Source organism: Ciona intestinalis, chromosome 14 (genome assembly GCF_000224145.3).
Source record: "Ciona intestinalis chromosome 14, KH, whole genome shotgun sequence".
Classification (NCBI taxonomy): domain Eukaryota; kingdom Metazoa; phylum Chordata; class Ascidiacea; order Phlebobranchia; family Cionidae; genus Ciona; species Ciona intestinalis.
The window spans coordinates 376,015-386,134 of NC_020179.2; the positions used below are offsets into that span (position 1 = coordinate 376,015).

The 10,120-nt window shown below is 36.2% G+C and overlaps 2 protein-coding genes across 3 annotated transcripts in view; both read left to right on the forward strand.

Moving 5' to 3' along the window:
* Positions 1-3,538: 3,538 nt before the first annotated feature.
* On the forward strand, positions 3,539-6,607 carry LOC100182279. Of its 2 annotated transcripts, none has more exons than XM_018814837.2 (5): positions 3,539-3,653; positions 4,185-4,324; positions 4,706-4,899; positions 5,351-5,581; positions 6,029-6,607. In XM_018814837.2, exons 1-5 carry the CDS (start codon positions 3,651-3,653, stop codon positions 6,514-6,516), a joined length of 1,056 nt encoding a protein of 351 aa, XP_018670382.1. In that variant the 5' UTR covers positions 3,539-3,650; the 3' UTR covers positions 6,517-6,607. The 2 variants fall into 2 exon arrangements, with proteins under 2 accessions (XP_018670382.1, XP_002120998.1); XM_002120962.5 differs by having other exon boundaries at positions 3,546-3,653; positions 4,180-4,324.
* A 1,068-nt stretch (positions 6,608-7,675) lies between these two features.
* Positions 7,676-10,120, forward strand: part of LOC101242191 (chymotrypsin-like elastase family member 2A) — a 5,072-nt gene continuing 2,627 nt past the window's right edge. The window contains exons 1-4 of the mRNA XM_009862410.3: positions 7,676-8,010; positions 8,522-8,572; positions 9,330-9,471; positions 9,860-10,007. Coding sequence (XP_009860712.1) covers positions 7,728-8,010; positions 8,522-8,572; positions 9,330-9,471; positions 9,860-10,007 — 624 coding nt within the window. The 5' untranslated portion in view covers positions 7,676-7,727. The remainder of the gene's footprint in view (positions 8,011-8,521; positions 8,573-9,329; positions 9,472-9,859; positions 10,008-10,120) is intronic.

Consider the following 10,120-nt stretch of genomic DNA (forward strand, 5'->3'; position numbering starts at 1 on the left):
ATTTAATTTACACAACTACAATGTAACATAAATTGGTTTACACCACAAATAACTAAGACAATACAAAGTATATGCAATAGAAAGTATAACTTGGGTAAGAAATATTGCCATACAGTATTTTTGCTTTAAATTCAAGAATAAATTGTTTAATTCGACATAATTAGTACTAGTACAAAGCCTTTATTGTAATGCACTGACGTGTTTTTACTATGGGTCACTGCTGAGACGCAAAGCTACGTCAGTTAAGCGTTAACTTATAATATAGAAACTAACTTAACTAGCAAAGTTTCTATTCTATATACGTAACATGCGAATTCAGCAACACAGACTGTCTTTAAAATGGCTGCAATTAAAACTTAATAACTTGCATATAGAAGTACAACACATTAACGCTGAACTACTTTGATCAGAGCTCACCAGGTGTTAAAAATGTAAGCCGTTCCGAGAACGTTTCAATGCGTAAACAACACGGCGGCAGCGACAAGCAAAGCTGTCGAGCCATGTCAACGTCTGACTCGGGCCGCGCGCAATACATTTATAGCGACTGTGTCCAAGACGGGAGAAGGCCATTAACTACTTTCCAAGGGCAATGGGCTTAACGAGATTGTACATAGGATATAGGCAGTTTTTAGACCCAAGTGTTAAAGGGAAACCCTTTCTTCTTGTTTACTCTGTCTTATGTTATAACTTTTTTATCTGTTATGTAATTAACAAGAGAGCAAATTTACCACCGTAGTTATTATGGCCATAGAAAGAGCCTATCTCAAGAATAGACTACTTTTCAGGACTAAAAAAAGTCTGCGAACGAATTTTGAAACCTGTGTCGAGTAAATATGATTCGGCTTTGTTTACTGATCAATTAATGAAAAGAAAGTAATACCATCCTTTGCTTACTTGAATTTGTACCAATAGGACCAGCAAACAGAACGTAAATAAATAAAACATAATATTGAAAATTTACTTCCGTTCCGTATTGTTAGACCAGGGGTAAGATTGTACATTACATTTTGGTAGGGTGGTGTAAGGTGGGACAGGCTTTATTCTTTTTTATGGTCCCATTTAGTAGTAAACAAGGAATATTTACAGAAGTGTAAAAATGCTGCCTAACGACTCTTAAAGAGCGTTGTAAATTGTTCAAAATACGATACAGTGTCTATGTTACACCACAGTACTTTATTTTAAATACGCTATATGCCTACGTTTGTTTAAAAAATTATTGACTTGACCACATTTTCTGAGGTCAATTTTCGAACCTTTTTTTATCGACTGCAACATTAAAAGCAACAAAAATATAAATTATTTAACTCGTACATCGTGTTCTATTCTATTCTTTGAGGGTGAGGTCCTTGTCAAAAACCTGAGATTTAGGCCAGGTTTGGCCCCATGCACACCATTTTCGTGTATAGGCTACTTCGGACATATTAACGTATTGCAAATCGATAAGAAACTGTAATGAAATGCCAAGTGCATACTAATAGGTCACCTCTCGCTAAAGCTCTCTCATTACCTAAAAACGGTAAAGTTCTGTATTAGCAATCAGTTAACTACTTTATTACATAGTTCATTAAGTGTTTATGGTACATTTCATTAAGCGAACTTATGGTCTACTGTAACACAATAGTATAATCACTAAAATATGCTACAAATAAATATAGTTTCCAAAAGTACAGAGCGCTAATGAAACTGTTTCGTTTCTACGACTCGTAATCTAATCTAATTAGGCCAAACAACTTAAATCGACCATAACACTGAGACTTCACTTTTTCTTTGAAATAATTTTCCGACTTTCCTGGCTATAAAGAGCAATAATATTGTACTGTGTGGTAAGATGGGATACCATTGGCACTCATATCCCATATTCACGGATTGTGTTTTGAACAATTAACAACGCTCTTTTAGAGTCGCCTAGATACGGTTATATAATTCTGTAAATAATCTTTGGTTACTACAAAATAAGACAAGAAAAGAATATGTCCCATCTTACCCCACCCTACTGTACCACTTATACCGATCGTTTATAGCTTATACATATATAGTTGGGTTCCTCTCGCAACAATATATTACTGCTTTACATATATAGTAATTGAAAATAGCAAATGATGTTATTAGTTACATATTTACGAACATTGATCGCGCGTGAGAGTAGAGGGATTAGTAAATGATTATCGATTGCTGGCAACCCGCTTGTACGTATGTGTTCATAGAACAAAAAGGAACCTAAGATCCATTTCGCGGAATCGCCGTTTTAATTTTTTACTTAAAAAAATGGACCCAAGATTTATTTCACAGAACATCATTTTTTATTTTTTATTAAAAAATGGGACCCAAGTTTTATTTCGAAGAATAGCTTTTTCAATTTTTCGCTTTTTTAAAAAAAGGCCTAAAACTTCTTTCCTGGAATCGCTGTTTATTTTTTTAAGTTGAGCAGCATTTACCTATAGTGTATACTTAACATTCTCCCGTATATTGTACTGTGAGATAAGATGGGATATAGTTAGCGCATAATATTCTATATTTCCTAATAGTGTTTAAACAACTAACAACGCTTTTTTGGAGTTACCGGGCTACAGTTATATAATTCTGTAACTAGTCGGTGTTTTCTGCTAAATGACACAATTAAAGAGAATGAAAACATGTTCCATCCTACCCTACCCTACAATACGAACTACTCGACAATAAATGGTTCTTAAAACACAGAATTGCCATTTTTGAATTAGGCAGGTATTTGATTAGGCAGGGAAATGTGCGCAGTTCTATACTAGACATATAAAGAACAAAACACCTTTTCCATAATCCTTTAACTGCAATTAATTGTTTTCTTGCATATCTTTTCGCATGATTGTACATAAAAATGTAAATCTAGGCGTCAAATGAAAACCTGTCTAATACAGCCTACCCATCAAATCGTTGCTGTCTAAATAGGACGTGTGATAGTTCATCAACTACCTGTTGCACGAGATTGCTTACCTGCGCCACCCGACGGACTTTAATTTTCCAACAGTATAGTTGCAAAAAAGCGATAGAATTCGTAAAAAAAAACAGTTTATTTTTGTTTCAAACACTGGTGCAGTACTGCCGCGAAAATCTACAGAACGTATTTAAAAATAAACAAAGAGCTTAGTAATTATATGCGCAGGCAATGATTCAATCCGGAAACATTGCGAAATATAAACTTCAATCACTACCGCTACCATATTCGCTTCCCAATTGAACATAAACTGTCAATTGCGGGTTGTCCAAATTGAAGTTTTACCTATACAAACTTACATGCATGATAACTGATAAGCAAGGACAAGGTGAATGAACTAGAACACCCATGTTATAAGAACCATCGTTTTCCGCCACTCAAGGATAAAGGAAATTACATTCATTTCGTCGATTTCAAAACAAAAAAATTTTGTTCAAAATCTGAATATTTCAACTTATTTTACATGTTAGTATAAATGTTATATCTATGCCATGCTAAGTAGTATAGAAGCACAACAAACAAGCCACCGGAAATGGCGTCAGTATCATGATGTGATGTCATAGGCCGTATCAGATCCGGAAAACAACAAAAGCTTTACTCGTACATAGTACAAAGCAGTTATGTTGGTGTAAACATATATGCTTAGATTGTTGCCGAGGTTGTTATAGAACAATAACGTTAAATGGTAAGTTGGAATATTTAACTTTGTTCGTTTAACATATAATTACTACAGTAGTTTTGTGAATTAATAAAGCTTAGATTTATAATTTATTTTTTAATAGTGAAGGTTATAATAATAAACGCTATGGAGATAATTTATTTAATAATAATATTTCTATTAAAATATTAGGTACTATTCCTAAAGATAAATTAAAATTAAAAGCAAACTTTTTGAATTATATTATTTTTTTAAAGTTAATAATAAAATAAACCAGAATTATAAACGAAACGGGTTTGAATGTGATTCATTCTCCATTGTTTATATTTTACACGATAACCTTTTGTAAACTGTAGTTAGCTGTTTAGTCATAATCTAATCTTTTGATCAAATGTATTTAAAACTAACCGACTCTCGTAATCCCCAAATACTTTCTGTTTACGAACAAATGGGGCGTGTCTCATCTTACCCCCACAGTGTCTCATCCTACCCCACAGTGTCTCATCTTACCCCACAGTGTTCCATCTTACCCACCCTAATTCATGTTATGTAGTATAGCATGGTCATATGATGCCGAGTGACACACCAGAAACAACTACGGACCACATGGGGTCGCCATCCTCAACGTCATCTTCGACGTCAAAACTCCTCCCTCATGAAAATGAACACCATGCGCAATCTGCACCTTCTTCCTCCAGGTTTAAAGCTGCTACTATTGCGGGTGTATGTGACCTTGGGCAAGAATCTTAAAGGCAATTGCAAAACCCAGTGGTCACTAATGGGTTCTCTAAATTGTCAGTCATACGGCAATAAAATAACGAAGTTACTCGGGGTAACTTGTAAGCGGGTACGAGGTGTATTTAACAGGACACAGACGTTCTAAAAATGACTGTCGTTGCCCAGTCATGCAAAGATAAACAACTTACATTCATTTATTTAATCACCCACAAAGTTACGTATACTTGGTAATTCGTAAGCGGGCACGAGGTGTATGAAACAAAACATCCGTATCACAACGACTGTCATTTTCCGGTCACGCGAAGATAAAGCAAGTTACATTCATTCATATATTCCTTCAGGTTACAAAGAAGAGACACGCAAGTTATCCACCGTACACCTCCATTGATAACAGCGGCACCTTCGTCATCAAGATTTGGTGCAACTTATATAAGGGAAAGCATCGTCACAGAATCAAATGATTACCAAAGCAGCGATGTGTTTCTACCTGGCCCACCTTCCACCAGCTATAGGAATTCAGATGCAAGCTTGTCAGGTAATATATCAGAAATTATAACATATTGCCTGGGTAAAATGGGAGACAGTTAGAATCTATTCTATATCCAATATTTTTTCATCGTGTTTGAACAGTTAAGAACGCATTTTATTGAGTTGCGAGAAAGCGGTTACAGTTTGTGAATATTTTTATATTGGAAATTATAACATATAGTCTGTGGGAAAGATGGGAGACAGTTAGCATCTATTCTAAATGCACAGTTAACAACGCAATTTATTGAGTCGCGGGAAAGCGGTTACAGTTTGTGAATATGCTTTGTTGACCGCTAACAGGATGAGGAAAATAGAATAAAACATTTCCCATAATAGGTTTCCTGTCCAAGGACACAAACGCCCACAATGTAGTGCCAACATCGAGTCTCGAACCCTTAAACTCTGGTCTGAAGGCATGTAATTTTACACCGCTAATATGATCTCTATTTCGTTCACAGGTGAAAGCTTTACTTTTCCCACGGTTGGTTTTCCACGCACAAGGTCGGTTGGTGGGATATCATACGTATCAAGGTCTTCATCTATTAGTGACGTTGTAGCCTCGCTACCATTACGACAAACATCACTTGCAGATGAAGCGTTAAATGCTCCTCGCATCAGCCGATCTTCAACACGCAGAAGTATTGGTCGTGAATGGACACGTCATCACTGGGATAAAGTAAAAGATCTTGGTAAGGTTATCAACTAATAAATGTGATTGAATGCAAATTATTTATTATTTGTAATTAGATTTAACTTATTTGTGCTCGCAACGACAGGCGTTATAACACGAGTGTTCTGTTTCATACACCTCATGATGCCCGCATACGAGTTATCACGAATGTAACTTGTTTGTCCTCGCATGGTGGGGCAACGACAGTCGTTATAACACAGGTGTCTGTTTCATACACCTCGTGCCAGCTTATGAGTTACCACATATGTAACTTTGTGATACTGTTTTATTACTGTATATCGCTGACATTAGACAACCCATAAGTAACCACTGGGTTAGAGCAGGTGCTCTTGTCCAATAGACACATGCGCCCATAATGGTAGCAGCGTTGAGCCCCGAACCCATGGCTTCTGTGTTAGAGGTAGCGACACGAACGAAGCCTTTTTATAAGCCATCATTTCTACAGAACAAGAATCTGACCGAGCCAGAAGATGTTCCAAGTTGTCGAGTGGGTTCGCGCCACTAATGGTGTTTGGGGGTTTGGTATTTGTATGTATCGGAGTTAGTGCGAAGACAAACACAGGAAAAGATCGCGTTAGATTACAAGAACTTAGTACAACACCTTTAGCGATGGGGGTATTCATGTTGGGACTAGGTTTGTTTCTTATATGCACTTGGTTTGGGTGTAGGAGGCGTGCCAGACAACTTGAGCTAAAAGTTTTGCACGGTTCGAGACGAAACTCAGCAAATAATGACGATAATGTTGTTCAATCTGTGCTAGCAAAGCTGTACCATCAAGCAACGGGCGGAACTTTTTCACGAAATCGCCCAGAAACCCCGACGTTACCTGGCGTAACGCTGGACGGTGTGATTGCGTATAAAACACCGATTAATCGACCGAATGAAACAAGCGGACCGACAACGACTTCTGTAGTCAGAGAAACTAGTGTTTGATAAATACAAGTGTTTGTACTGTTGTACATAAGCATTAATATACCACACTTTACTTGCATTTGACGAATAAAAGATATTTATTGTAAACCTATTTTACGATAATGGTTTATATTTTGTGCTGTGGGTAAAATAGAATACTTTGGCAGAAAATTCCATATTTTTCTTATCACTATTTTATTTTAACAACACTTTTTTACGGCCTACGAGTATAATACCGTAAATATTCATTGTTTACTGCCGAATGCGATAAGAAAATAGAATAAAAACATTTCCCATATTATACCCCTTCCTACTTTAAGTTAAAACTATTTATTTATAATAGATTTAGCTCTTAGCAAGCAGCTTTACACTACACGTAGCTATTCTATTTATAACCGACTCAATCTGTTACAGAATAACATTTAAGCTTTGAGTCAATACAAAAACTTCACATTAAATGGCCTGCAGCTCATTCTGTACGTTACCTAGTACAGCCTGAGTCCGGTACTTCGAATTACCCTAGGCGTTTTTGTAGTTTTACGTCAAAACAATATGAATTAAGACAGAAACGTTACGTTAGCCTACCTCAGTACAGACAGTATAAGAGATTAGGACACAAAATGTAGAAACAAAATTACTTGTTCGGTAGGCCGCTATATAATTACTATTTTTTGATAAATAAATACGTTGTAGGTATCAGCAAAGTAGGTAAAGGATTCGCAAACAAATTATCGAAACAAATATATTGTGTTATCAGACGATGTATATTACAGTGTGGGGTAAGATAGAACACCATAAGCACTTAAACCGCATATTATGTTTTCGTGTTTATAACATTAACAACGTTATTCTAGAGTCGTGAGGCTGGGGTTATTATACAAGTTTGTAAATATTCTTTGTTTACTACAAAATGAGACGAGAAAAGAGAACGAAAACATGTCCCATCTTACCACCCTATCATATATTTATTAGAGTGGGGAAAGGTGGGACAGCATTTCATTATATTTTCTCATTTAGTAGTTAACAAAGAACATTCAAAGAATTATAAAACCGTATCTACACGACTTCTATAGATCGTTGTTAATTGTTTCAAACACGATCAGGATATTTAGATGCTATGTGCTAAAGGTGTCTCATATTTCCCCACCCTATACTATAACATCACTATGCCTATCGCAGGTCTGCATTGCAGCTTTATAAGCAATATACCATTAGTGGTGTTTTAGTTAAAAATGTTATCGACAGCTTGGATATTCACCGGATGGACGGTGGTTGGAACGTCTGTTACTTTGTTCGGCTTTTTATTTTTCTACGATACAAAAACCCCTGGAAATATAACGAGCACAACAACCACAGCAGCGCCCGAAACATCTACTAACTTGATAGTTACGACTTTACCTACAATTTTGAACACTACTGTTTTCGAAAGTACAAGCAGTATAAGCACTACAAGCAATACTTCAATATTTAGTTGCGGGAGACCACCAATAGTTGGACGAAGTGCAGAGGCGTTAGGTTACGTATTGTTCAAGATATGTTATGTTGTATGTATATAGTTACGTATTGTTTAGGTTTTACATAACCTACATATATATATATAGTTGGGTGGAGGAAGATGGGACACCTTTTCGTTTAGTTTTCTCTTTTTATTTGGTAGTAAACAAAGAACATTCAATGAATTATAAAACCGTATCTTTACGATTTCCACAGACCGTTGTTAATTGTTTAAAACACGATCAGGCTATTTGGATATTATGTTTTAAAGGTGTCCCATCTTCCCCCACTCCACTATATATATATTATTTTTCTCTTCCAATACATTAACGAAGATTATAATATAGGTTAATATTAAAACAACGAGAAGGAGATTAGCAACAAAATCACAGTCGTTAAAATACGCTGCTGTTGGTAAAACGATTTAGTAAAAGTTTAAATAAAAGCGTGGCTGCTAAACGCACAATATGATGCGAGCTACAATTTTTAAATTATTTAAAAAAAACTGAGACTGAACTTGTAATGTTTACAGAACCTGTTCTTGGACCTTTTCTGGTGGCAATTTTAAAAGGAAGAATAATAGGTAAGAACGTGTAGTGCTGTGGGGTAAGATAGGATATAACGTTATTAAAACCTAAATCCTATATAATTTTTTGGGAGATTTGTTGTATAGTTGGGTGGGGTTAGATGGGACACCTTTTCATTCTATTTTCTCGTCCCATTTGACTGTAAACAAAGAACATTCAATGAATTATACAACTGTATTTCCACGACTCCTATATGCCGTTGGTAATTATTTAAAACACGATCAGGCCATTTGGACATTACGTGCTAACCTATAAATCTTCTCCCGCCCTACTGTATAATATTGCTAACAATTTGGACAGGCAAGTAAAAAGAAACACGAGCTAATCAGTACGCCACGGTACCAGCTACAATATGCGATAATTCACGCACATCCATTGCGTTCCTACCTTCTGTTCATGTGCCATATAGCACCCGGAACAAATATATCGGCCGGAACGAATATATTAAGACACCAGCTACATTATGATTCAGTATATAGTAGAGTGGGAAAGATGGGACACCTTTTCATTGTGTATTCTCATTTCATTGGTTAGTAAACAAAAAAAACATTTAAAAAACTATAAAACCGTATCCCCACGACTTCCACAGACCGTTGTTAATTCTTTAAAACACGATCAGGCTATTTGGATAATATGTGTACAAGATGTTCCATTTTCCCCACCCTACTATATCCACATTACAATGATCCAGTATATCTATTAGGTTACTATGGGTTTCATCGGAAACTGTTGGTTAATTTGGATGTGTTTAAGGTGGAAGCACAGCATTGGAAGGTCAGTGGCCATGGATGTCTTACATTTATGAACGAGCAAATGGGATAAAGGATGGTGGAGTATGCGGGGGTACTTTGGTCAACGAAAGATGGGTTGTTACTGCAGCGCATTGCTTCGGGACGTAAGTTTTTTGTAATAGCTAATTTTTATTGCGTTGATTTTACATAAAGGTATAGTTGGCACGTAGATAATCATCATAATGTTTAACGCCCTGGCAAAGTGGTTAGAGCAACTGCCTCTAGCTTCAAGGCTCATCGCTGCTACCGTTTTGAACGATTGTGTTCTTGGGCAAGACACTTAACGGCAATTGCTTCAACCCAGTGGTCGCATTTGGGTTGCCTAAATTGTCAGCCATACAAAGATACAATCACTCACAAAGTTGCATACGTGGTAACTCGTAATAAGCAGGCATAAGGTGTATGAAACAGAAAACTTGTGTCATAACGACTGTAGTTGCCCGCCATGCGAAGACAAGCAAGTTACATTTATTTATTTATTTATTTCCACAGCATATCGCCGGATTTGTATAGCGTTATATTCGGACGACATAACACAAGTGTTGTATCGGGAAATGAAATCCAACGAAGTATTATACAGATAATTGTCCATGGCCAATACAATAGTTTGAACTTCAACAACGACATAGCTTTGATAAAGGTAATGTAGGTAGATTTATAACGCATAATAACTTAATGATTATGGCGATCAGTTAATAATGTTTCTGTGATAAAAAAAGCTTATTGATATAGTAGGGTGGGGGGGAGATGGGA

Excerpts from the sequence above, each read along its gene's own strand:
- LOC100182279 (XM_018814837.2), top strand. Across the intron at positions 4,325-4,705 it reads TCTGCACCTTCTTCCTCCAG|GTTACAAAGAAGAGACACGC; the intron begins GTTTAAAGCTGC and ends ATATTCCTTCAG. Across the intron at positions 5,582-6,028 it reads GGATAAAGTAAAAGATCTTG|AACAAGAATCTGACCGAGCC; the intron begins GTAAGGTTATCA and ends TCATTTCTACAG.